Source organism: Sardina pilchardus, chromosome 15 (genome assembly GCF_963854185.1).
Source record: "Sardina pilchardus chromosome 15, fSarPil1.1, whole genome shotgun sequence".
NCBI classification, from domain to species: Eukaryota; Metazoa; Chordata; class Actinopteri; order Clupeiformes; family Clupeidae; genus Sardina; species Sardina pilchardus.
Window position 1 is genome coordinate 2498070 of NC_085008.1, and position 27500 is coordinate 2525569.

Sequence of the window (27500 nt, forward strand, 5' to 3'; positions counted from 1 at the left end):
ATCGTTCGATGGACCTTTTATTTACAAGAGTGGTCCATAACTTTTGTAGACTTCAAACTCTGAACCATACTAATCTCGTTGTATATGACGCCAAAGCAGTCACATGGCAGGAAGCGTCCGATGTAAACAGAAAGCATGCCGCTGCAGCAGCGGGATTGGGCGGTTTCAGTAATAGTAGTTGGCAAAGTCATACGTCAAAGGAAATCGTCACTAAACTGGACTTAAATCAGGGAAATCTATTACCTAACATTTTCACATGAATCATACACATATTTAGTGCACACCCTTGCTGCAGGCTATTTCAGGTCATGTTTCAAGAAGCTTTAACGTTAGGGCCAGTCTTCTGAGGCTATATCGCCCTCTTGTGGTAGTCCCAACACGATGGCAACTTCACAGAGGTGTCCTTATCCAGTATACACCAATTGCTGACAGTCTTATTATACTGATTAATGTACATAAATAAACTCTGTGCCTGACAGTGTAATGATTTGATGTAATGAAGTGATATTTTATAGATGAATGGTATCTTTGTCAGGAGGAGCTACTAGGCCTATCTTTTATGCATGTTTGTGCAAGAAAAAAGAGAGAAATATTCATTTTGACCACTTTTATTGTTCTACCTCCTACACAATTAGAATACACACACAAGTATTTGAAGTCCCATTTTTGCATTGATCTGTCTTTTTGTCTTTGAGTCAGCTTCTTCTTTGGTGCGGATGTCCTCAGTCATCTGCTCCTGGGAAAAGGAAAGGGCAAAGCAGAACTTTGAGAGCAATGAATGTGTGTTTCCTTGTGCCTGGATGATAATCCAAAAGCCAGAAGTGTTCGCTGGGTGGATTGTCTGGCCCTCTCCAGGGTTGTTGGGTCAGTGGGTACAGTGGAGAAATATAATTGAACACGTTTGCCACAAAAGAAAATGTGTTTTTTTTTTTTTTAACAAACCTTTCTGGGGCACACGAGAAACGTCATTCTCTTCTATGCTATTGCATACTAGGGAGGCCGCACTATTTATTTATTTATCTATTACAGAGCTCACTGAGGGGGTGGTGTGTGTGTGTGTGTGTGTGGGGGGGGGGGGTCTTTGCGTGTGCATACGTCAAATTCTCTGATGTGCGAGAAGGTATCTAGTGTGTACCAAAAACAGTCTGCTCGTGTCATTTTAGGGGGGTTGTTTGAAGTCTCTTTTTGCACATGCAAAAGTGTGTGGCGAGCATGCACAACTGTCTGGGTCCTTTGAGATGAATAAAGTATCTGATGTGTGCAATGACCCGGCTCGCACGTCCCAGAGGTAAAGCATAGGTGCTGGACCCAAAAAAGACTTAAAGGTGACATATGAAATAATTGTTGTTCTGGTTTTGATGAATTAGGAGAGGTAGTGCATAACCAAAGAGAACTATCATGAACATGAGGCATGTTTGTGCTCTCCTTCATACGAAAATCTTGAACTTATTGCAAATCCATTGAAGTTCAATTGGGGTTGCCAAAGAGGGTGCCATTTAGTCAAACAGACCATTTCAATACCCAGCCTAAATATAAGGTTTTAATTGGCCTTGTAAAATTACAATTGAGTTGAATACTATTGACATCAGAGAACACAGTACAATACTATATTCATCCATTCTATGTCCTCTTTAAATGAGCATGAGTAAAAAAGTCTGCACACAGAGCACCAATGGAATCAAAGGTTTTGTCACCACCTGTAATGTTGCAGGCCAACTTGCCGTCATAGGCTGGCCCCCGCCTGACTACATACTTCCGATCATTTGCATTTCTCTTCATGCTCCGTCTGGTATATCTTGATCCAGCTTGGTTTACTCCGGCAAATCATCTCCGCCCAATCAGTGAGCAGAGGGCGTTCCCAAGAGCGATTACATTTGAGTTTCAAGCCTATCGTTATCGTTGTGTCCCCCGTGGTTATCATACGTCATTACCAAACGTTAGTGATTAAACTCCAATGAATTCAAACTTCAGAGAAGCGTCCACAAACCAGGAAATAAACGTTTGCCAATGGAGCTAGGCCAGATCCTCTGCGAAGACGAGAGTCTGGTCTCCAGGCTACCCTCCTCAGACAACTTGTTGAGCAAGTTGGCCTGAAATGTTTTATTCAATTCATGAATAAAGTATCTATCTATCTTTCTTTCTATCAGTCTGTAACATTTTCTTTCATGTGCTTTTAGGGGCTCCTTAATTCATTTAGATCACAGGTGTCAAACTCAAGGCCCGCGGGCCAGATGCGGCCCGCCACGTCATTTCATATGGCCCGCGAGAGCTTTAAGGGTCTAGTATGTGGCCCGCGAGAGCTTAAAAGGTCCGATACAGTTTTTGCGTATAGGCAATACACTGCAATACAATGCACGCATGTGAGACTGACAGGGAGGCAACATCAACCACCTTCCTCTATGATCAGTGCAACTGGCTACATCAGATGTGATAGCAACGTGTACGTGTGAAAACAAAATAGACCAGTATTCTAAACTATTTTAGCGAACGGAGCGCCTAAATTACGCGCTCGGTTTAGCCTGCCTGTGAAACGCATGATTGTTTGAAGTGCGTGCTTCTTTGAGAGGGGAATCGATGTAAGTTGTAAACTACGTGATACGTTTACGTCTACGTTTAAAAGGCATGTATAATTGTGTGTAGTCCTATTATCCAAAAAATCCAGCTCTAAATCCTTGCTAATCGAGCAAGTGATTGTTTGGCCAAAAGCGAAAATAAGCCTATTCTGACCGAGAAGAGGTGCATTCATATCAGGCAAGCAGAGGTATGCTAGAAGTTTATAGTAATCGCCCTGTTGCTTTGCATTTTCATTTCAGTTTAAAACGAACAACATAGAATCCACACAACACCTTTCAACTTTAAAACTTCAAAGAAAAAGTCCACCGGGACCGTTCGCTTCTACTGTATGTGTATGGAACGGTGTAGGCTAGTGACGCATTTCATATGGATGCACTTTTTGACATGACAGTTAGCCTACTCGTTTGCATCACTTGCTAGATGTAAAACTGCATTTCGTTACTGGTATTTCACTCGTGCAATGACAGTAAAGTTGAATATACTCGAATCTAAAAACTCAGAAATATGAAAAAAAAGAATCCATGATCTCTTCCTGACTGACCAGTGACCCTCATTGAAAAGTCAAACTGTATGGAAATGACAGTGGTGTTTTGTTTTTACAAAACATAACAATAATAAAAAAGAACATGTCATGCTGATACCTTTTGCTCTTCTCGATTTTAGAAGTTTTACCGATGCTAAAGATTTTGTGGCTGGTGCAACAAATCTTAGAAGTTACATCTGGCCCTTTGAGGGCAACCATTGGGCTGATGTGGCCCTCGGTGAAAATGAGTTTGACACCCCTGGCTTAAAAGGTCCGATACAGTTTTTGCGTATAGGCAATACACTGCAATACAATGCACGCATGTGAGACTGACAGGGAGGCAACATCAACCACCTTCCTCTATGATCAGTGCAACTGGCTACATCAGATGTGATAGCAACGTGTACGTGTGAAAACAAAATAGACCAGTATTCTAAACTATTTTAGCGAACGGAGCGCCTAAATTACGCGCTCGGTTTAGCCTGCCTGTGAAACGCATGATTGTTTGAAGTGCGTGCTTCTTTGAGAGGGGAATCGATGTAAGTTGTAAACTACGTGATACGTTTACGTCTACGTTTAAAAGGCATGTATAATTGTGTGTAGTCCTCTTATCCAAAAAATCCAGCTCTAAATCCTTGCTAATCGAGCAAGTGATTGTTTGGCCAAAAGCGAAAATAAGCCTATTCTGACCGAGAAGAGGTGCATTCATATCAGGCAAGCAGAGGTATGCTAGAAGTTTATAGTAATCGCCCTGTTGCTTTGCATTTTCATTTCAGTTTAAAACGAACAACATAGAATCCACACAACACCTTTCAACTTTAAAACTTCAAAGAAAAAGTCCACCGGGACCGTTCGCTTCTACTGTATGTGTATGGAACGGTGTAGGCTAGTGACGCATTTCATATGGATGCACTTTTTGACATGACAGTTAGCCTACTCGTTTGCATCACTTGCTAGATGTAAAACTGCATTTCGTTACTGGTATTTCACTCGTGCAATGACAGTAAAGTTGAATATACTCGAATCTAAAAACTCAGAAATATGAAAAAAAAGAATCCATGATCTCTTCCTGACTGACCAGTGACCCTCATTGAAAAGTCAAACTGTATGGAAATGACAGTGGTGTTTTGTTTTTACAAAACATAACAATAATAAAAAAGAACATGTCATGCTGATACCTTTTGCTCTTCTCGATTTTAGAAGTTTTACCGATGCTAAAGATTTTGTGGCTGGTGCAACAAATCTTAGAAGTTACATCTGGCCCTTTGAGGGCAACCATTGGGCTGATGTGGCCCTCGGTGAAAATGAGTTTGACACCCCTGGCTTAAAAGGTCCGATACAGTTTTTGCGTATAGGCAATACACTGCAATACAATGCACGCATGTGAGACTGACAGGGAGGCAACATCAACCACCTTCCTCTATGATCAGTGCAACTGGCTACATCAGATGTGATAGCAACGTGTACGTGTGAAAACAAAATAGACCAGTATTCTAAACTATTTTAGCGAACGGAGCGCCTAAATTACGCGCTCGGTTTAGCCTGCCTGTGAAACGCATGATTGTTTGAAGTGCGTGCTTCTTTGAGAGGGGAATCGATGTAAGTTGTAAACTACGTGATACGTTTACGTCTACGTTTAAAAGGCATGTATAATTGTGTGTAGTCCTATTATCCAAAAAATCCAGCTCTAAATCCTTGCTAATCGAGCAAGTGATTGTTTGGCCAAAAGCGAAAATAAGCCTATTCTGACCGAGAAGAGGTGCATTCATATCAGGCAAGCAGAGGTATGCTAGAAGTTTATAGCCTAGTAATCGCCCTGTTGCTTTGCATTTTCATTTCAGTTTAAAACGAACAACATAGAATCCACACAACACCTTTCAACTTTAAAACTTCAAAGAAAAAGTCCACCGGGACCGTTCGCTTCTACTGTATGTGTATGGAACGGTGTAGGCTAGTGACGCATTTCATATGGATGCACTTTTTGACATGACAGTTAGCCTACTCGTTTGCATCACTTGCTAGATGTAAAACTGCATTTCGTTACTGGTATTTCACTCGTGCAATGACAGTAAAGTTGAATATACTCGAATCTAAAAACTCAGAAATATGAAAAAAAAGAATCCATGATCTCTTCCTGACTGACCAGTGACCCTCATTGAAAAGTCAAACTGTATGGAAATGACAGTGGTGTTTTGTTTTTACAAAACATAACAATAATAAAAAAGAACATGTCATGCTGATACCTTTTGCTCTTCTCGATTTTAGAAGTTTTACCGATGCTAAAGATTTTGTGGCTGGTGCAACAAATCTTAGAAGTTACATCTGGCCCTTTGAGGGCAACCATTGGGCTGATGTGGCCCTCGGTGAAAATGAGTTTGACACCCCTGATTTAGATGGACCTCAGACTTTTACAATAAACTTACCTTCAGAAATCTGTGTTTCATCAGCAGGTGGTAAACACTTGGCTATCAGCATCACCAGTGGCCCGACTACTATGCAAATAGCAATACACAGGAAGGCTATCAGCCACAGGTTACGTGAGAGTGGCTTGCCTGCATCAGAGGGGAGAGTGTGTCAGAAACAGAGTAAACACTACACTGGTGCAAACACTTGACCTCAAAACTGCTTACAAGTACACTATTGGAACAATTAGTCAATAGCAGTTATCGCAAACAGAAGGAGGTGGATTCCAGCATCCCAAACCTTTATTTGTTCTCGAGCTTGTGGTTGGTCTACACAGGACCATCACATATTGTGAGGTGGTGTTGGGTGTTGCTTTTGCTGATAATGTTGTTGATGATGATGATGATGATGATGATGATGATGGTGACGTGGATCCATCAGCTGATATAGCTGGATGTGTCAGGGATATATTTGTTAATGGTGGTGTTATTATGTCTGATGATCCAGTCGGCGGCATGTCTGTGCGTGGGATCGTTGATTGCGTCTGTGTAGGTAAAGCTGCTCCTGTGGGATCCATAACGTCAGCGTGTTAATTATTCACCGAGAGGTTTCTAAAGGTAGCATGTCAAATATGCATCACTGGAGAAGATACCGTCAACAATTTTGGCGAAAGGTTGTTGATGCTCAACTTGCCAATCAAATTACACCCCTCCCTGCCGTGCCTCTGAAGGAGAGTGCTGATTGGCTGGAATCACATGGCTTGATTTAAGCCACAAGACTGTGTGCAGCTAGTCTGCTTGAATAGAAGACTGTGAGAGGCAATTCAATGAATTTGTTTGACCAAGTGTGTGTGTGTGTGTGTGTGTGTGTGTGTCTCTCTCTCTCTCTCTCTCTCTGTGTTTGTGTGTGTGTAATGTATATGATCTCTTATTGATGATAGTTGCGCAATTTTAGAAAAACCCTCCCCTCACAAAAGGAGAAAATTGATCTCTCATTCTAATGCCTGGCACTTGTCCAGGGACATTCCAGCTTGCTGCAATACTAACTGGATGCGCGATTAAACACACATGTGAGATTATTATGCGGTTAGGCACCAGGCACTAAAACGTCTTCTCTCCGCCCTGTTTGACACATTCCAATGCATCAAAACAAACAGCCAATGACAGCTTAGATACATCAGAATCCATATGTTGAGGTTTTTCTTTATACCTTGAGTTATAAATAGCCTATTATGGTAAACGTATTACGGTCAGAAAATAATATTAATGATATTCCTGTAATATTCCATGATATACTATATATTGATGGGATATGTCTGGCATGAAACAACATTTCCTGTGTGCCACTAATACATTTAACTCAGAATTAGTAAGCTCAAAAATATTTTATGCATCAATCTTGAATCCTCTTGCCACAGAATAAAGAACACAGCCTTGTCCATGCCAAACACCATCAGTGGCGGAGCTGCTCCTGTGTGGTATGACTTACAATCAAACACTTTTAACCTTTTTTTTCTTTAAAAAAAACAAAACAAAAACAAAACAAAATAAAAAACATTTGTAATGTCTTAAAACTAACATGTAACTCTCTGCAAATCAAGATCTACCAACAAGAACCTCCACCATCATTTTCACCTTCCTCTCCCTTCTTCTATTCTAAATCTTCCTTCTACTGAATAGTTAGTTTAAATAGTTAGTGATATCTCTGCACAGGAAAGTTGAGCAGTTAAATGCCATTTCCCTACATGTTTTACAAAGTATCTCTATGTTTGTGACAACTAAAATCCTTGTATTCTTGTATCAACAAGTTTATGACATTGAGCCATGACGTTCTGCATCTGAGACAGTAACTCAGGTGTTAGAAGAAGACACACACGACAGCACAGTCCATATGCAACCCTCTTGGCCTTACCTTGTGAGAGTCCTGTGGAAATTAGCGACAGAACTACGGGGATGAGAAAAGCTGTCGTCATGGCGCAGGAGGCAAACGAGTAGAACTGGAGGAGATCTGTTGCCAGCGCCCTGCCTGCCTGCGCTAGGAGACAGTCACCATCCTCGCCTGCTGACAGCGACGATGAGGCGGGTGGGAGGGGGCGTGGCTTCAGTCCGACCACAGGAGAGCCACACTTGGTGAACTCTCACATGAGCAGCCAAATACTTGCAAAACACAACATTCAATCATTGCGAAAAAGAAAACATGGAACTGTCATGAGACGGGAGATCAGGGGCCTCCGTGACGACCACAGTAGGAACGCACTCAGCTCTGGGACACATTCAGAGCCTGTTCATAGCTAATGGGGGGGGGGGGGGGGGGGGGGCGCTATGCTATATCAGAGCTATTGCTTTGATCACACAGTTGAGCACACATCCGACTGTGTGATCAGAGACACAGAGCAAACACATTCACACACACTAGTATTCTCACACACTAGTGGGTCATCCACAGCCTGTCCCAGAAAGCATCATTGCTTATTTGTGTACAAATGTAGCTCAGAAAAAAAAAAAAAGGGGTGCTTTGTAAATTTTTTGTACATTTGTCTTTTCTTTAATATTTTTTTTGGTTGGCTCATAAACACATATAACAAATACACAGCACTTCAAGGTCATTTTTCATTCATTTGTGTCATTTAAGCATTGAGTTGACTTCATTTGGGTGGGTACTGGGCAAAGGGAGAGTCCTCATTCATGCGGCCCTGTGGGGGAAGAGAGAGAGAGAGAGAGAGAGAGAGAGAGAGAGAGAGAGAGAGAGAGAGACCAATAGAGATATGAGTCAGAGGTAAATTAAAGTTAAAGGAGACATAGAATGGAAACCATTTTTGTCTTGGTTTTCATGTATTATAGAGGTTGTGCATAACCAAAGATCTATCATGAACATGAGGCATGGTTGTGCCCTCCTTCATGTCTTGAACTTAGAAATAGCCTCTAAAAATGGGCGAATTAGAACAAAGCCTGCTTGTGAGGTCAGATATCGCAAAGCCATTGAAGTTCAATTGTGGCTGCCAAAGAGGGCGCCATTTAGTCAAACGGACCATTTCAATACCCAGCCTATAAATATAAGGTTTTAATTGGGCTTGTAAAAATGCAATTGAGTTTATTTGTGAGGAATCAAAGTTGAATATATTCTATTTTAACATCAGGGAACACCGTGCAATACTCAATTAATCCATTCTATGTCCTCTTTAATGTAAATATAATAATGTGCATTAAAGGTGCACTGTGCAGGTGTATTTTTGGTAAGAGCTCCCTCTAAAGTCGCGATATATTTACATTTTACTCTGCTGCTGTAAATAGCAAACTTCTTGTGATTTATCCCGCCTGTACACAATGAAAATGTTTTTGTTGTGAAGATGAAGGATTAACAACAGGCAAAAACTAGAGCTGTAACTGCAAGCTAATGTTTCATGATTCTCACGGAATTTGTTGGGTCACCATTCTTGAAGTTGCACAGCTGGTTTTCTACAGTATGTAGTGACTATGCATCTATATGCATCTATACTGTGTATCTATGCTAGGTGAATAAGTCACCTATTACAAGTTTGTTTACCATCAAGTTGGCTCCGTAAAGGTGAAAATCTTGCAGTGTACCTTTAATATTATGTAAATGTAAAGGCCCTGCTCTGTCCTGGCAGCAGCTATCTGTACATTCTTTCACACAAACATACAGTAGAGGCATTTGTGGTTGTTTTCGAGCTGTAAGACAAGTTCAATGCAGCGAGAAACATCACAGCCGAGTTCAATGCCTTTGGAAACACACAATTAAAATAGAGATTCCACAGTGTAAAGCGCTTTGAAATCTCTACAGTTCCTGTTTGATTTCCATGGTTAAGCTTATGCGTTTTTACCTCCAAAAACATGGCGTACCTGGTCTGTGACGTGAGTTTGTGTGAAAGGATAACACTTTTTTCTTTATCTAGAAGACCTATGAAGGAAACTAACGTAAAAAATGCAAATGTCTTTTCACTTACCATAGGTACTTCATCCAGTCTCTCAAACTTAGCGGAGCCCGAGGTGGCCGCTTTGGCTATCCCGACCACCAACAACAAGGCCAGAATGATGACAAAGATGGCCAGCACTGCAATCAACCCAGGACTCTGGGACAAGCCCTTCACGACACCACCCAGAATAGCTAAACAACAAACACAAACAACAACAAATACCCAGCATAAACAAACACACTCACAGTAAACACCTTAAAGGAACACTCCACCGTTTTGTCATATTAAACTGCATTATTCCCTTAACTAAGACGAGTTGATACATACCCCTCGCGTTTCAACATGGAGGTGTTTGGTCGCTTCTAACCTCGTCTCTGTTTGGATCCTAATGAATGAACTGGGCTAGCTAAGTGCTATCAAAGTAGCCCCGCGGGCCAGAGCCATCGAGTGCACGCATTGAAACGCGAGAGGTACAGTATGTATCAACTCATCTTAATTAAGAGAATAACGTAATTAATATGAAAAAAGAATGTAAAAGTAGTCAGCGTAAACAAACCAAGGCAAGTATGGCCGACTGAGCACAAGTATTGAATAAGAAGCACAGTTGATACTGCGACCCCAAAAGCAAGAGATTGGTGATCACCTGTGGTTGTGGTTATAGTTGAGCTGGAGTTGTGAGGTCCAGGTGTGCTGGGGGTCATGCTGGGGGTCGTAGAGCTGGGAGGTGCTGTTGAATGTGGATCAGTTGCATTGGTATCTTGACTGGGTGTTGTTGCTGCACCGGTGGCATTATGACTGGGTGCAGTTCCATTAACGTCTTGTTTGGGTGTAGTTGTTATTTGTACACCAGTGGCATTGGATTGAGTGGGTTCAGTAGCATTGACAGCAGGCGCTGGAGTGGATGTGGACTCTACAGACTGTGCTGCTTTTACACCCTCTGTGGTTGTGTGTGTGCCACTTTGTGGCGGTACTGCAGTGACAGCTTTAGCTGTGGATACCGCTGCTGCTGCTGCTGCTGTGGTCGACGACGTAGATACTTGTCTTGCTGATGACGTGGTTGCTGCGAGTGTTGGCGTAACAGGTGGCTTTGCCGATGAAGTCGCCCCTGTGGTAGAGATAAGAGCAGCCTGTCAATCATTTACCAGAGGCGGGAAAAGTCCTAGCCTGGCCCCGCCCACTAGATAGATCAGTGGGATCGCCCCTCGAGGATCAAGCATCAAGGATCGAGGAGAGATGTTGAGAGGCACCCAATAGGTGGATTCGACTTGACGTAGCCGTCTTAGGACGACTGGATAATGTGGTTATTTCTGGGATTCTGATACGTTTTCAATCACAACGTGTGCACAATTCCAGGTTGAAAACGTATTAGAATCTCAGAAATAATCACATTATGTAGCCTAGTCGTCTTAAGGCGGATACATCAAGTTGAATCCCACTAGTAATTCACTAGCATTTCCATTGGTCGGTAAACTACTTGGCCAATCAGCAACAAGAGGGGATGACGAAACGGAAAGGGCTATAGGGTGCCTCTCATGTGGAGTTTTATACACCCTCCCTTCCTTCCTCGATCCTCGTCCTCACTGATCTAGATGAAGAATGATGGGGCAGCAACAATGGGATAGTCTATCCAGTGTTAGTTAGATCAGTGGGAACGAGCATCGAGGATTGAGGAGAGATGTTGAGACTAGGCACCCTAGGCACTAGGGTCAACCAAGCGCTTGGAGAAACCGTGTAGCACAGGCTCTTGGTCAGACTAAAGTCTCGCAGAGCCTTTCAAGTCGATGGCAATCAGGCTACCGGATCACAACTTTTTTGCAGGTGAACTGCAGAGGTCTATGGTAAGAGTAACACCTGCAAACATAAAAAAAATTGTGGGAGACATTTATTTACAGCAAAGCTATAGGCCCACATACATTGTTCCCTAACTGCCAATGCTTTGTAAAGTTTTGGCAAAGTAAGAAATGATGTTAGGAGCCTGTGATTGAAATCATCAGTCCAGCCATGCAGTCCAATCACATTGATCAAAATTCTATGCACGTCACTATGTCAGCTTGTAAACAAATCCCAATCATGGCCAGACTCTTTTCACTTTGTGACTGGGTCTTGGCTTTGCCGGGCTAGAAAAGTCCAGAAATTAAAAGTCCAACCATGTATTGGATCTACCTGTGAACAGTGTTGCCAGGTCACATGAGCAAACATCTGAAATAGGCCCTAAAGAAGCGACCCAAGTAGCATGCCCTCCCCGAACCCCTGACGTTACATGTCTGGGGCGGTCATGTTAGAGGAGCCTACAGAGTAGAGTTGACGCAGAGGCATACGTTTAAAATACCCTGTATATGCGTGTAGATGCGGTGTGGATTCTACGCAGAAACAACAAACACGAAGCAAGCCCAAAAGAAGCGACCACATATAATACACACCACCAAAAATGCAACCCACAACTTCACAAAAAAAACAAGCCCAAGTCGCTTATAATAAGCGGACAACTCTGGCAACTCTGCCTGTGAACTCAACACGAGTGATTTCACCAATTAGCTGCTCTATCTAGCTGAAGAGTTGTGCTCATCAGAATCAGATGGATTAAATGAATGGTTGGCACAGACATGTGGACTTTTCCACATATGTCATTCACACACACCATCACATTATGAAAAAGAAATAGAAAAAACTATACTGCCAGCAATGTGTTTTATATACAAAACTTGTATGATTTACTCTTGAAAGTGGCCCCTTTCTCGTTTTTCTCATACATGTCATATATAGCCAGTTGTATATGTTTCAGGTTACACAGATTTACTAAGGATCTTATAATGGTTTTATATGGGACAAGCTTCCAACCCATATGGAAAAGAAATAGACAAATCATACACAATTTTACCATGTTTTATCTGAATCCTGATAGATTTTTATATGACAGTGAAACCATAATAAGATCCTGAGTAAATCTGTGTATGACATTGTATGAGCCTTCAGCTGCTCCTCTCCACACTTCTCTATTGGCATCTTATCAGGTCTTAAAGCAAGGAAATTACTGTGTCTGAAGTTATCGAGCACTTTTGAAGCAGCCATAGTAATTGTCTATTTCCAAATGAATGACATAAATAACCTGGCCCACCTCTGAGTTCAGGCACAGTGTCTGAAAACTAAGAATTGTGTTAAGCAGTAGCTCAAATACTCTTATGTGACTTGTGAAGTGCCAACAGAGTAGAGATGCACGACACCTCCACATTACCTAGAGGGACATATCAGTGTGTTCCTCTATTTACACTGATCACCTTACTGTGCTAACCTCTGCGTGCACACACACACACACACACTGCTGTGCTATTCTCTGCAAATGCAGTGGGCACGCACACACGCACACTCTCTTCTGTGCTAACCTCTGCATCAGATCTGCAGTCTTGGTCAGTGTGGCCCAGATACCACACACACACCCACGCACGCACAGACACACACACACACACACACATGCACACATACACCCACCCATGCACAAGCACAATAATTTACACAATTTACAATTATGTCACACCTGTGTGAAAGGTGAAGGTATCCTATTTTGTCCTACAGTTCACTGTGCTTTCACCACCTGTGTGTGTGTGTGTGTGTGTGTGTGTGTGTGTGTGTCACACCTATATGAAAGGTGAAGGTATCCTATTTTGTCCTACAGTACACTGTGTTTTCACCACTTTTGTGTGTGTGTGTCACGCCTATGTGAAAGGTATAGGGATCCTATTCTGTCCTACACTGTGCTTTCACCACTTGTACAGTGCGTGCCACGTGCCCCACTAAGAGTTATGACTGAGTGGAATCACAATGATGGGTGCGCTGCATGGGCCTGTGCTGGGTGTGTGTGTGTGTGTGTGTGTGTGTGTGTGTGTGTGCTGTGTCAACAAGGCAAAACTCACGCCGTGTGCCGGGGCTTCAGTCAGCTCTGTGGCACAATCTTCACCAATGCTCAACTTCCTGCCACCAACAACACACACACACACACACACACACGGCTTCATGCCCTCCTACTGGTGTTGCATGTTCATAACCACATAGTCAGTGTGTGGGATACCCTGTCACTGTAATGTAGTCTTGTACTTGACACTTGTTTTTCTCTGTCTCTATATCCAGATGTCATTCAATTTGACCAAAACAGACAGTTCCATTTGGAATCGTATTTGCTGCCTACAAACATTTCAGCTGTCAGGAACTACTCACAAGTCGGTGTGAACTCAGAACTTTATGATATTGACACAAGGCATTCATCAGGAGCTGTTTTGCATCTGAAACCGTAGCTGAAATGTCAGGAGCACACGGTAATGGACGTGAGAGTGTGTGTCCTTACCTTGTGAGAGTCCGGCGAGCATCAGCAGCAGAAGTCCAGTGATGGCAAGTGCTCTCGCCATGGCGGAGGAGGCAAATGACAGGAAACAATAGCAGCCTGCGATCTGTGTGTGATCACGCAGCCCACATCCTTGAAAGCAGGATGTTGATGTGGAAGAGGGGCGGGGCCAGAGGCCAACCTGTGCCGGTGGCCAATCGGAGGCTCGATGGGAACAAGGTAAACAGGAACATTTGACCAACAGTAGCCGCAGAGACACGCACACACACGTGTTCAATTAGGCCGAATTTATAGAACAGAACTACTGCTTCATGCGTTTCATTCAGTGCCTTCAAAAAGAGATGATAGAACTCTGAAAGCTTTACAATAATTCAAGTTGATTTGACAGAACTATCAAAACTTTATACACATCTGGAGGATATTCCAAGTATGTGGTTTAGTGAAAAACCTGAGTAAATTAACTCAGAGTAAGTGGTAAACCTCCAACAACAAGAGCCAAGATTCATAAATCATCCAACAAACAAACTAATAAGTAAGCAGAACTAGCACAAACATTTGAAATGTCCAGCACTGATGAAAATTTATTACAAACTCTTGAAACAATGTCATAGAATAACTGTCAAAATACAGTCATCTTGTACAGTATATACATGTACAGCACTATTTCACATCGGTGATCAGGCTTGTACACACAGTACTATTCCACATTGGTGATCAGGCTTGTACACACAGCGCTATTTCACATTGGTGATCAGGCTTGTACACACAGTGCTATTTCACATTGGTGATCAGGCTTGTACATACTGTACAGTGCCATTGCATATCGGTGATCAGGCTTGATCACGGCCCAGCAGAGGACTGGGCAAAACTTCAGCAGCATGGCGTATTCGTCAACAACACCAACTCTTTCCATTGGAGCTGCTTGAGTGCAAATGTACAGCATGGCAGTGTGAGGCAGTGAGAGGACCTGAGGACTTCAGTCTGACGGCAGAATCAACGCTGATAGTCAGACAGGCGCAGCGGGTTTGTGCTTTACAGTACTCTTACACACTGAGTGTACTGTAGGTATGAGCCACTCAATCGCAAGGCTTTTACAGTCATTTTCTGTAATATATCAATTTACAGTCATTTTCTATAATGTATCAATTTGTATGTTGGAACATCTTTTGTTCATGACAATAGTTTTCTGTGATAAATGCAACCTTCATCAAATGAATGAAGCATACACACTTTAAACACCACATTATTCGCAATACATTATTTTATGCATGCTTAAATACTTTTAAAACTTGACTGTCCCTGGTGTCAGGTGCCATTTTAAATAGAGGGAATATTTTATAGGCATGATTCCAACATCACGCAGGTCAAATTTACTCTGCTCTGCTGTTTCTTGGAAAGGATGTGGTTTTTGTTTGGCTTAGATGGATGTCTAGATATGGGTTTCCCCACAAGAGATGCTCATCCTTCCGGAGTAATTTGATAAGACAGAACTCTGTGACGCCCACAGACTCTACTTCAAATGAGCAATGGCACAGAGGCCACCGGCCCCTTAATAAAATAAAATAAATTAAATAAACATATTATTATTAACTCTCTGTCTGGGTAACGAACATTCACACACTTATCCCTTACAACCTCCAACATGGATGTAGGTGATGAGGTGTCTTACAGAAGAGAACTGTAGAAATGTTACAAAGTTTCAATCCAATTAACGATCCACGACGTCATTTAGTAATTGAGATTTGGGGCGTCTGCTCTAAAGCAGACATGATGATTATACCCAGAGAGATGGCAGGAGCCCCTGAGGTCTTTGAGAAACCCATCGAACAGCAGGTGGCGCCGTAGAGGATCCGACCCAGCTACTGTGCGGATCCGGCAGGCCCGCTCTGCTCAGGTCCACTCTGTGTTCTGGCGGTGCAGTTCCGGCTCTAGAGAACACTGTGAGCAGAGTTCCAGTTCTAGAGTTTCTCCGCGAGCGGAACCGACTCCGCCTCCAGACTTGTCTCTGCTGACGACTCTTCCAATAGCAGTTCCTCTCCGTGTTCCGGCTTCTGTGTGAACGCATACGTTACAAAACAGTTATTTTCTTTCACAGCTTTGAAACGGTGGCAGTTTGGCTTGTGGTCTGATCTGGGACCTGGGCCTCGGAGTCCAGTCAGGTGGTGAGTTTGGTCCCAGTAGCTGCCCCCATATAGCCCCTGAGCTAGACACATTGTAACAGTGATGTTATGACTTCCCCTAATCTCAAGCGTGGACAAAGTCCATCAGACAACTGTTGTGACTGCGTTGTGATAACCTTGTCTGTATGGTCTTGTCTGAATACTGCCCTGATCTTGTGAATGAGTGCAACAGGACCATATTAAAAAGATCGACCTTCATTTTTAAAGGAACCGTATGTAGGATTTTGGCCAAAACTGGTACTGCAATCACTTTCAAACTACTGTAGAACGGTGTGCACCGCAGCTGTGGTAACTACAGCAGAGCTGGCAACCTGGATGCCAAAACACTGCTGACGTTGTGATAAGTAGACGTAGGCATCTGGCCATAACACAACATGTAAACATCATCATTTGAGGGCTGCAACTTCGTCTTTTTAAAATGACAATATCCTGGCCGGACTACTCTTGTCAGTGACATAGGTATTTGAAATTAGCATGATTTCTTAATGTCTAGTGACATTTCAGGGCCATTTTATGATTAACTGAAACACATTTCTTACATACGGTTCCTTTACCTATAGCACATTTCTGCAGCCATCAACTAACGGCTTACTCTAAAAATGTGGTGGTTTGGTTTACTCGCCACATTTGCCATGACCAGGTCATCGTTATTAGGAGATCTATTAGTCCGTTTCCACAGCAGGGAGATATTATGTGTGTTACGTGTACTTACTCTGTGCTTGAGATAAGACAGATAGGTATCCCATCCCAGAGTGCCAGGGAGATATTGTGTGTGCTATGTGTACTTACTTTGTGCTTGAGATAAGACAGATAGGTATCCCATCCCAGAGTGACAGGGAGATATTAAGTGTGTTAAGTGTACTTACTCTGTGCTTGAGATAAGACAGATAGGTGTCCCATCCCAGAGTGACAGTGTTCACGTAAACAACGCGAAACTGCGGGGGCAGGAAGTAGAAGTTGATCATCTGCGCAGCAGGCCAGACACACCAGTCAGCCTGTTCACAGAAAACACGGTGCAGATCGTTCTGTTTATTCACTTGGCTTTGCAAACACGGTGGAAATGGTTCCTTTTATTCATTTGATTTAACAAACATGGTGGAGATTGTTATAGTTAGTATAGTCCATAGTTCATGCTTGTTGGCAGCCTTTGCACTTTGCCTGCCTTTTGAATTAGGGCCCAGACTGTTAAATCAGAAAACACACACTTATAGAATGACGTATAGGGAAAACCTACCTTATAGAATTCCCAGAACTTGTCAGCGAATTCTGTGCAGCCCTTCATCACCCCGTGGCCCTCCAGGCCACTCATACCTGAAACATAATAACACACACGATCACACACACACACCATCACACACACGATCACACACACACGATCATACACACACGATCATACACACACGATCACACACACACGATCACACACACTCATGCCTGGAACATAATTACACACACGATCATACACACTCATGCCCGAAACATAATTACACACACGATCATACACACTCATACCTGAAACATAACAACACATACGATCATACACACTCATGCCTGAGACAATAACACATATGATCACACACACTCATGCCTGGGACATAACATCATAAAAACATGAAAACAAGGTCTTGAATTTAGTTTAATGCAACTAAACTAAAGTCAGATGTAGTTTTTAAATTGGTCAAAATAAAGGCCTAGAGAGTCAACGCTGCAGATAGTCAAGTAATATTTAGATCTAGAACTTTCTGGCTGCTCGTGGTCACTAACAACCCGAATTAGATAGATGATGCTGTGAACTCACCTACGAAGTACCATGCCCCAAGAATTGGTGATGCAACTAGCTGGTCAACCAAAACCTTCTTGGCAACAGTCTTCACTACCTTCCCGACGTACATCTTGTCAAGCCATAAGTACCAGTAATGAAGAAAGGGCCCCATCGAACTCCCAACAATAGCCATCCGTGCTGTGGAGAAGAAGACCACAGTCAGTAATGCTGGAGGTCCAACACATCCGATCTACTTTCAATAAGAACGTCCGGGCTAGTAGTAGGGGGGCTGCTGTGGTTGTAGGTTTAAAATGTTAATGTTTGGAGAGTGGTTGAACTGTCGTCTCGGGTAAATGAACATGAAGAAAATGTATAATTAAAGAGTCCTGTTATCCACTATTTTAAAGCAAACCATCTCCATCATCTTCATCACCAATCCTCTCCAGATTTCCCAGGCTAACATTTACACAAGCATCGCAGACCACGCCAGAATGATGTATTTGTGTGTATATGACTTGTTGCTTTGACTTTGAACATTTCTGTGGACAAGTTGACAATGTCTCCAATCTAATGCTTGATGTTGGTCCTTCCACTACCCAATGCATTAAGGTAACACTTGGACATTCTGATCACCGTCATGTTCAATTCAAATTTCCATGTTTCTGAGCCATTCCATCTGAGCAGCAATAGCAAGTTGTGTGTTGTTTTTAACTCAAGTTGTTTTATTTTCAACACATATTGTGTATTAAATATAAAAGGAAACAATACAAACTCTGTTGTCCTTATTTGGAAACAGAGATGTGTTACAAAACATATGTGTTATTGTGTTATTTTAAAGTAATTCAGTGTGTATTTGAGAATGTAGAAGCCCTCACAAATAAAGTCACTTTGATTATGATTACGAACGTGATATGCTCTTGATGGCTTTTGTCGTTGGTTGTGCATTGTGCACTCTTACGGTATGTTCAAAGATGCTGAAGTAGACTTACTTAAGGGCAGTCATGTTGTGGACCTACACACTAAGCTGACAAACTCAATATCTGATGCAAACGTCAACATTATGTTGTTGCTTTTCAAATTCCTTACCCTGGTCATATCTCTTTTCATCACGTTGAACGTTCACGTTTCATGTTGAAAGACGCCTCGTGAAGCTGCAGAAGGAGTCTCACTAAATGGACTTGACGCAATTGCAGGTGTTGTTGCAGGTTCCTAAGATGGTCTACTACTACCGCATTTCTGAAGACACTGAGTCCTGCCTGCTTCACATGCTTTCTGGTAGTGATACATACAGTAGCCCAACACCTGTTTCTTGTGTTGCTGTAGAGGATATGTGTGTCATCTCCTACTGTATAACTAACACAAAGACACACTTCATCATATAATCTAACTAGACTGTGCCACTTCCAATTTCAAGACTGTGTCTTGAAGATAAATTATTCTATATTCTACATCATCTATATTCTTCTATATCTACCTGAGAGAGAGAGAGAGAGAGAGAGAGAGAGAGAGAGAGAGAGAGACACACACCTGTTTGTTTGTCTTTCTGATCCTTTTACCCCATCTTTTCTTTACACTGACTCATTATGGAAGGACTTTAGCTGATGCTGGCTACGTAAAAGTTCATTAAACCTGATTTAATGGACATCGCTGCACTTTGTGCTCGAAATTCCTTTCAAATTGGTGTAGAGCAGAGCAGCAGACAATTGCAGCATTTTAGGCATAATTTCTTGCAAAATAGATCACTCTTCAACCTATTATTTCATGTTAAATGATGTATGTGGATCACTTTGGCACACAACTTGAAGAATATTTGCTTTTTACCCATGCTGCAATACCGGAAATGTTAGGTTTATGGGCAAAACACCAAATTTGACCTTTGATTAGGGTCACTTACACCTTCAAGAGAAAATGGAGACATGTTTTGTTATACTGTTACTCTAATCGTAGACGGGCTCTGCTACTACCCTACTATAAGAAGTAACGTTGAGCAACCTCTGAAAGGTAATGATTTACCTGGTCGCCAAGAAAACAAGTTGCTGCTGCTGCTTAGTTTGGTACCACGGAGTTCATGGTTTCATGGTTTGCCCAAAACAAAATCTTGATGTGAACCGAACCCAACTAAACCAGACATGACTTAACACAACTGTACTTTTTTCCCACTTTACCTGTTCGGTGCCAGTCTCGAGTTTTGTCAGGTGACTTTCGCATTTCTCGGGTCTGCTGAATGATGTCTCCAAGTGAAAGCATAACCCCACCACTTAGCGTGTTGGTCACTAACAGAAACCTCCCTTTGAAAAAGGGCTTCCAGTAAAAGGATATCCTTACTAAAAAGTCTTTGCCCCGGGAAATCATCCTTTGATTAACAATTGTCAATGTAGTACCAAAATTACTTTTGCCGTGGTAGTAGTTAGCGGACAGGTCCTCCGGTTTTCTACCACACTGTTACTCAAACAGACGGCAAGGACTCTTTCTTTGGTGCCAATTCGCATATTTAAGAACGTCAGGATGGCTACTGACACCTAGTGGACAGGAATGAACACAATCTATTGAACAGAAAAGATAAACCTGTCATGGACAGCCTATGGGGATGGATTGTTACCTGATGAATGAATTCGAGTTAAGGGAGAGTTATAGTCTAAAGTATATATAACATCTGTTAAATGAATGAACAAATAAAAAATAACTCAAAGTAGGCAAGATATTTAACAAAGGCAAAGCTTTGCCCACTGGCAGCTATTACCTAACTGGGTTACACTAGTCTATGGCATTACTGATCTTTTTGCATTCGTCAGCTCACTTCATACAGTTTTACGAATGGGGAAAGTGCTACCATTTAAGTAACATTAGGCCACCACTGTCTTGTGAGCTTTTGCTGTGACTGCATTTGTTTTCCCTGCAAATGTGGGACGCGCAGGTCATCAGACAGAATTGAATTAACTGAGCATGGGAATGTGACAGTGCGTGCAGTGCACGCTCGGATGATGAGACTGTAATACGAGTCACAGGACGCGCCGGTCATCAGATATTTCCTCCCACTTATCGGAATAGTTACAATGATGGAGAAAACTATTTTCCATGAGATACTTTCATTAGGCTATATACACTGAAATCTCAGCCCAATAAGGAACTTGAACACCGGAAGTGATCCACCGGTGTATGCTACGGGATTTGGATTTGAGCGATAGCAACGCGTCTGCCTCCTGGCAAAGTCGCGGAGTGGACACTGCACGGCCAACGCACTGGCAGTTTCGCAAGCGTGTCGCAGGCTGCAGCGTCCCCGGTTAAAATGACTTGGTTTTCTGTCTGCAGTTTTCAGATTGCTACTGCGACATGAAGGGATTTAACCAAAAAAGGATGGGAACATAATCCATGTTCTATAAACAACGCGGCGAGGTTTTGTTTTTCGTGTCTCAGGTAGGTTAGGCACTGTGGCCTTTAAATAAATCAAAGCTGCCTGATGTCTATCCGTCAGGTTCGATGCAGAAAGAATAATGTAATGTTTTCCAACGTGAGGATATGCCATAGATTCCATAGATTTGTTTATCTCCATTCACAGTGTTGTGCCCATGGTTGAGTTGTGAGACTACGCCCCCTGGTGTAGACCTCTAGTTTAGACTGCCACTAATTGGACGCAATGTCCCTCCGATTAAGCTATGTCAGTCCATCCAGTTTCCTAAAGAAGCACCGCTGAAATGGCGACTATTTTCCGAAACTGTCGTTGACTATACATGAAAATAACATAAACACTTATTTGGCTTACTTGCAGATAATAGCAAGATGGACTATCGACGAAAGAAGAAACTCACATTTTTTACAATAGGATTAATCTTCCTTTTCAGTGGAATAGAATACGGTAAGATCTTACCTTATCCCACAAACAAGACTAAAAACTGAATTGGTTGTAGTGTCTCTCTCTTTAAACTGTCGTGTAGCCTATCGGCCTACAATGTTATTGGTGAGATCAAACTGAATGTCACTCAGTGAACCTCAGGCAGGTAGCAAGGCATATTGCAAGGCCATGGGCCTGCTAGGATGCCCAGGATGACCGTGAAATGACTGCGTATGCTTATGGGTAAAAAAATCCCAAAACCTATTCACAAAGGGTGGGAGGCATAGGGCCTGTAACCATTAACCCTAGTATTGTTTGAGGTTTTGTTAACTTAAGCTTATAGTGTTGGGTAATGTTTGCCTCCTGAGTCTGTGAATGAGTCATGGCCTACTGTGGGAGGCATTGTAAGCTACAATGTAGACTACTTGGTCTACTTGCATGTAGCTTAATTGGTCTCACCATGGCTTTGGGAAATAAAAAAGACAGTGGCTATTTATCTCTTAAAACTGGCATCATCATCATCATCATCATCATCATCAGACCTCTGTGTTTAAATCCTGGTCTTGCTCAGGGCTACCCTGGGATTTTATATGTGTTGTGTATTATACTATAATAGTTATGAGGGGCATTTCGGACTTAGTTTAGTGGCTCGAGTAAGTCTGTCAGTCAGTCACACAGTGAGTCAGTGTTGACCAGTCCATTCATTGTTGTGCTGAGGTATGCGGTCACAAGTAGTTTATTTCCAATGGCCCTCTGCCTGTGTAGACTATTGTGGTGAGTACCAATTGGGCCATTCTACCCCCTGAAGCACCAAATTAACTTGAGTAATGGCTGACCCTCGGCTGCTTCCCTCTCTGGCTCCTCTGCAGCGGTGATCTTGCCCACCATATGGAGGTACCTGCAGACGCTGGGCGCAGCGCCCTACTTCCTGGGTCTGGGCCTGTCCGCCTTCAGCCTCAGCGGACTCCTCTCCGGGCCGCTCTTCGGCCTGTGGTCCGACCGCACGCGCACCACCAAGAAGATCATTCTCATCGCCAACCTCTTTGAGATCGTTGGTAGGTGTTTTGGTATATGTGATGTAGCAGCCTGTTTGTCCAAGACAAATTTCCCTTGGGACACAATAACGAAATCTTAATCTTAATCTTAATATCCGTTTTAGAAATACTTTTAAGGACTTATCATACAGAACAAAGTAAAGCTGGGCTAAACTAACTTTACTAATGGAATGCTAATTTCGTTGATATCACTGAAGGTATCAAGAGACATAAGGTAAAAAATCACCGCTCATCCGTGTGAGGTGCAGGATTAAAAGTGACTGGATATCTAAGGGAAGAATCCGCACACTACAAGTCTTTGTGAAAATAGCTTTACTGGTAGCTAGCTTTCGGTCGTTAGACCTTCTTCAGGCAGAGTGAATCATACAGACAACAGTGCTGAGTTAATACACCTGGCTTGATTGAAAACACCTGTGTCAAAAAGCATCATGGGACATGTGGTCTTTACAAGTCTCTGTATGGAAAAACACTCTGTGTCAGTGAAGCATCATGGGTAGTGTAGTTTAGATAATACATGAAACATATACATACAAGAAAAAGAGAACAAGTCTATGCCTTGTACACATCAGGCGACAGCCATCATAAGACAAAGCACAGGCAGTTCAAAGTTAGGCTATATAAGCACACTCATGTCAAAATCCTCATTTAGACCTGATGGCTGTAGTGACTCTAATTTGTATATCCAGAAGAGTTCCCGTTGACATAACCTCCTGTCGACATCACCCCCTCTGTGTAGGGTTATCTGTTCTATGCCTTGAAATCTAAGGGAAGAGATAGGGTGTGACATAGCATTAAAATGGCAAGCAACAGGATAATTGGCATCTTTTCGCCTAATAGAACTTTTATGTTCACTTATTCTTTGTTTAAGGGGGCGGGTAGTTTTACCAATGTAAATTTTATCACATGGACATTTTAGTAAATAAATTACATTTTTTGTGTTACACGTGATAATTCCCCTGATTCCAAAGTTCTTTCCAGTTCTAGGGTGCTTAAAGGTATTTGTTTTTATGGAGCTATGACAGTGGGCACAATTTCCACATGGATAATTCCCCTCTTTAATTGGAGCTAATAGAGTCTGTTTAGGGGGGGGCAGAATAGTGGCTCTAACCAGTTTGTTACGTAGGTTAGGTCCTCTTTTGTGGACAAAAAGAGGTGGGTCCTGAAAGAGTTCAGATAAGGCTGGATCCGAGGTCAGAATGTGCCAATGTCAACGGGAACTCTTCTGGATATACAAATTAGAGTCACTACAGCCATCAGGTCTAAATGAGGATTTTGACATGAGTGTGCTTATATAGCCTAACTTTGAACTGCCTGTGCTTTGTTTTATGATGGCTGTCGCCTGATGTGTACAAGGCATAGACTTGTTCTCTTTTTCTTGTATGTATATGTTTCATGTATTATCTAAACTACACTACCCATGATGCTTCACTGACACAGAGTGTTTTTCCATACAGAGACTTGTAAAGACCACATGTCCCATGATGCTTTTTGACACAGGTGTTTTCAATCAAGCCAGGTGTATTAACTCAGCACTGTTGTCTGTATGATTCACTCTGCCTGAAGAAGGTCTAACGACCGAAAGCTAGCTACCAGTAAAGCTATTTTCACAAAGACTTGTAGTGTGCGGATTCTTCCCTTAGATATCAAGAGACATAAGAAATCACATAGAAACATAAGACATACACATCTCGTCATGTGTCAAAAAACTGTCACATATCATTAAATATATGATAAGATATAAAATAATGGTAAAATTTTCATAAGGAAATGGAAAGTTAGAAAGGAAAGATTATGGTCAATTGCACACAATAACCATATGTGATTGTGATGGCCTATGTGATTGTGACGACCCATACTGTATGTAGTAGATGGACGCAGTTGTTGATGGACAAACTGTAACTCCTTTGTTAGAACCTTGGCTGACCCTGGACAGATACACTTCACACACCATCCATCTCATCTATCCCAACGCAACATTGCACTCAGCAGGCTACTGACTCCCCACACACACTCCCCACCCAAACCTCCCCACCCAATCCCTCCCCACACACCTTCTCCACCCAACACCGTCCCCACCCAACCGGAGCTGACAAGTTCCAGCAGAAACACAAAATAGATTAAAACATAAGAAAGAGGATACAGGAAGCAATACATTTCCAAAAAATGTGGCCATATTTACTCCACTAACAGTTTTTACAGTTTCTAGTTTCCAAAAAGTTGGAGAAGCTTTTGCACAGATAACAGCTTGACAGTCCATTTGTCCTAGTGTACTGTAGTAATGGAACACTTGTATGAGCGTGATAGAAGTATCTTTTGACACAACCCCATGAGGTTGGGAGAATTCCAGCTGAACACCTGTTTCATGAAATGTTGTTTTTAGTCTGAGGGTTTCCATTCTAGCATTGTGCAGCACCAGCTAAACAAGAAAGCCAAGTGACATCCATCAATAGCAGAGTAGGAAGACAAACACACACAGCCATCGACAGTTGATTACCACATACATTGTTAGGAGGAGTCACTACTGAAACAACTGACAAAAAACGTCATTATTACAGATCAGAAAATACGGATAGTTATTATTCATGGAGAAAGTGAGACTATCCCCTTTACAAAATCATTGTACATATTCATGAAGGTGTTTCATAGAGTGCTCTAATTTCTTGGACCTGTGTTCATTTTGACGCAGATGATCGTTGCATACTTCATTGCATATGGTTAGAGCTGTTGTTACAGTAGATCAAAGTTTTCCTCTTTTTTCATCACACTGGTGGCATTATTAGTTGATATTATCATTTTATTATACATTTATCATTTGAACAGACCATACAAAGTAATGATAATGTAATGCACTGTAATAGAGATATATAGTTTAATGAACAGGGTGTCAAAAACATGAATAAGAAATAATAGCATAGCTGTGTTGTGTTCTGTTTTTCATTTGAAGGTTTTTTCTTTTAGTACTTTTTTAGTTTTTCATTCATTCTACACAGTGGGACAAGCGAGCGAGCGAGTGAGCGAGTGTTTTTGCCCTTGTGTCGCTAGTCTGAAATGCTGAAATATATCTGTGTTGTTGCTTTTCTTTTCACAGGCAATTTTATGTACTTCATGGGTTATTCCAAATGGCTATTGCTGGCAAGTCGACTGACTGCAGGTGCAGTATGCTTTTTAATCGCCAGATCTCATTGATTCCCTTTTATCTTCATTGTTTTAAGGGCTATTTGGCCAAGTGGTGGTATTAAGGCATCTGTATCAACAATGAAATGCTTTGGCCCTGGTCCATTTGTCTGTCAAATTGTGCTGAAAGTCTTCCCATAACCCAACATGTTTTAAGTGCAACTCTTGAAAGACAGGTTGAGTGGCTCTCTGGGAGTAGTTTACAGTGACTAGCCACTCCTGTTCTGATGTGTGTGTGTGTGTGTGTGTGTGTGTGTGTGTGTGTGTATGTGTGTGATGTGTGTGTGTGTGATGTGTGTGTGTGTGTGTGTTATGCTTGTGTGTGTTATGCTTGTGTGATGTGTGTGTGTGTGTGATGTGTGTGTGTTGTGCTCCTGTAGGCATTGGCACGGGCGCCGGCTCGTCCATCTTCGGCTTCCTGACGCGCAGCACGGCTCCAGAGGACCGCTCCACTGTGTTCGCCGCCGTCATGGCCTGCCGGCAGGCTGGGCTGCTCATTGGTGGGGACCGCACCGCACTGCACACAGACTGACGCTATTGGAACGTGCATGGTGTCGACTGTGCAGTTCAACTCTTAAGCCCAATTCACACCAAAGATTCCCGACGCGATGAGACCGAGTTGCAGCGGTGTGAATTAGAAGTTGCACGCAGTTGCAAGCCGTCACAAGCCGTCACAGAGCATTTAAACACGTTGAGTCGCAGTCACAAGGTTTTAGAACGTTGCGGCTCGTCTTGTTTTGTCTCGTCGTGAATCTTTGGTCTGAACCCTACTTTAATTTGAACCCACACACTCAGACCAGGACTATGCCATCACACTAGACTGTACTGCATGGCTCAATAGGAGCTGAAAAAGTGCTTTTGGCACAGTGTTTTTATTACATTACTTCAAAATGTCTGGGCAAGCAAGTGATGTGTCATGTGCACTGTTTAGATACAGTAGGCCAAAGCATCGTCTGGGTCATGTGGGCTGCTTTGATACAATATGAGATGGTATGCGGATGCTGTAAATTCGTTTTTATTCCATTTAGGATGAACAAGATCATGTAGACGAATGCAATTCCACCCAGAACATGCAGCAGACTCACCTCAGACGTGTTTATGTCAGTAAAGATCACATTTAGCTGAATTCCTCAAGTGTTGCTCAGTTAAACAGACTCACTGTAGCACGTCTGTGTGTCAACATGTGAACTCAATGCTCTCTTTTGGCAGGCAGGCTGTTTTGCCCCCCTGAGTTAAGAGGCAGGCAGGCTGTTTTGCCCCCTGAGTTAAGAGGCAGGCAGGCTGTTTTGCCCCCTGAGTTAAGAGGCAGGCAGGCTGTTTTGCCCCCCTGAATTAAGAGGCAGGCTGTTTTGCCCCCCTGAGTTAAGAGGCAGGAAGGCTGTTTTGCCCCTCTTAGTTAAGAGTGGTCTGTTCTGTTCTCCACAGGTCCAGCCTTCAACCTCTTCCTCCGGCTCTTTGACTTCCAGATGGGTCCGTTTGTGGTCAATAAGTACACATCACCAGGGGTAAGAGCAAAACAAGTACACAACTCACAACTCACAACTCTTACACATGTGTTTGTGGTCAATAAGTACACATCACCAGGGGTAAGAGCAAAACAAGTACACAAAATATCAATCACAACTCTTACACATGCGTCTGTGGTCAATAAGTACTGTACACATCACCAGGGGTAAGAGCAAAGCTAGTACACAAAACATCAATCACAACTCTTACACATGCGTCTGTGTGGA

At 42.5% G+C, this 27500-nt stretch overlaps 4 protein-coding genes across 5 annotated transcripts in view; 1 reads left to right on the forward strand and 3 right to left on the reverse strand.

The window, feature by feature from the left end:
- Window positions 1-601: 601 nt before the first annotated feature.
- LOC134102678 (integrator complex subunit 6 homolog) lies at window positions 602-7566 on the reverse strand. Its single transcript, XM_062556859.1, has 4 exons — window positions 7412-7566; window positions 5801-6064; window positions 5521-5649; window positions 602-736 (listed from the first exon to the last, which is right to left on the reverse strand). Exons 1-4 carry the CDS (start codon window positions 7470-7472, stop codon window positions 723-725), a joined length of 468 nt encoding a protein of 155 aa, XP_062412843.1. The 5' UTR covers window positions 7473-7566; the 3' UTR covers window positions 602-722.
- Window positions 7567-8019: 453 nt separating this feature from the next.
- On the reverse strand, window positions 8020-13863 carry LOC134102177 (uncharacterized). Its single transcript, XM_062556189.1, has 4 exons — window positions 13771-13863; window positions 10078-10539; window positions 9465-9625; window positions 8020-8192 (listed from the first exon to the last, which is right to left on the reverse strand). Exons 1-4 carry the CDS (start codon window positions 13829-13831, stop codon window positions 8145-8147), a joined length of 732 nt encoding a protein of 243 aa, XP_062412173.1. The 5' UTR covers window positions 13832-13863; the 3' UTR covers window positions 8020-8144.
- A 456-nt stretch (window positions 13864-14319) lies between these two features.
- On the reverse strand, window positions 14320-21666 carry LOC134102690 (mpv17-like protein 2). Of its 2 annotated transcripts, none has more exons than XM_062556881.1 (5): window positions 21516-21666; window positions 17746-17907; window positions 17182-17258; window positions 16814-16942; window positions 14320-15818 (listed from the first exon to the last, which is right to left on the reverse strand). In XM_062556881.1, the coding sequence occupies exons 2-5, from the start codon at window positions 17900-17902 to the stop codon at window positions 15726-15728; spliced, it is 456 nt and encodes a 151-aa protein (XP_062412865.1). In that variant the 5' UTR covers window positions 17903-17907; window positions 21516-21666; the 3' UTR covers window positions 14320-15725. The 2 variants fall into 2 exon arrangements, with proteins under 2 accessions (XP_062412865.1, XP_062412864.1); XM_062556880.1 differs by lacking the exon at window positions 21516-21666 and adding an exon at window positions 19875-20155 and having other exon boundaries at window positions 14322-15818.
- The window catches only part of mfsd8l1 (major facilitator superfamily domain containing 8-like 1), a 15687-nt gene continuing 8922 nt past the window's right edge, over window positions 20736-27500 (forward strand). Inside the window, exons 1-6 of the mRNA XM_062556432.1 lie at window positions 20736-21123; window positions 21476-21562; window positions 22408-22593; window positions 25682-25744; window positions 26148-26267; window positions 27193-27272. Coding sequence (XP_062412416.1) covers window positions 21487-21562; window positions 22408-22593; window positions 25682-25744; window positions 26148-26267; window positions 27193-27272 — 525 coding nt within the window. The 5' untranslated portion in view covers window positions 20736-21123; window positions 21476-21486. The remainder of the gene's footprint in view (window positions 21124-21475; window positions 21563-22407; window positions 22594-25681; window positions 25745-26147; window positions 26268-27192; window positions 27273-27500) is intronic.

What these genes read in the sequence shown, in the direction of transcription:
- LOC134102678 (XM_062556859.1), bottom strand. Translation starts at nt 7,472, where the DNA reads ATGACGACAGCTTTTCTCATCCCCGTAGTTCTGTCGCTAATTTCCACA. An exon ending in TTCCACAGGACTCTCACAAG is followed by an intron (nt 6,065 to 7,411) that starts GTAAGGCCAAGA and finishes TGGATCCCACAG; the next exon opens with GAGCAGCTTTACCTACACAG. An exon ending in AAGCTCGAGAACAAATAAAG is followed by an intron (nt 5,650 to 5,800) that starts GTTTGGGATGCT and finishes CCTCTGATGCAG; the next exon opens with GCAAGCCACTCTCACGTAAC.
- LOC134102690 (XM_062556880.1), bottom strand. Translation starts at nt 20,061, where the DNA reads ATGATTTCCCGGGGCAAAGACTTTTTAGTAAGGATATCCTTTTACTGG. An exon ending in TCGAGACTGGCACCGAACAG is followed by an intron (nt 17,908 to 19,874) that starts GTAAAGTGGGAA and finishes TCTTCTCCACAG; the next exon opens with CACGGATGGCTATTGTTGGG. An exon ending in TGGGGCATGGTACTTCGTAG is followed by an intron (nt 17,259 to 17,745) that starts GTGAGTTCACAG and finishes ATTATGTTTCAG; the next exon opens with GTATGAGTGGCCTGGAGGGC.
- LOC134102177 (XM_062556189.1), bottom strand. Translation starts at nt 13,831, where the DNA reads ATGGCGAGAGCACTTGCCATCACTGGACTTCTGCTGCTGATGCTCGCC. An exon ending in GCTCGCCGGACTCTCACAAG is followed by an intron (nt 10,540 to 13,770) that starts GTAAGGACACAC and finishes TCTCTACCACAG; the next exon opens with GGGCGACTTCATCGGCAAAG. An exon ending in GACTGGATGAAGTACCTATG is followed by an intron (nt 8,193 to 9,464) that starts GTAAGTGAAAAG and finishes CTTCCCCCACAG; the next exon opens with GGCCGCATGAATGAGGACTC.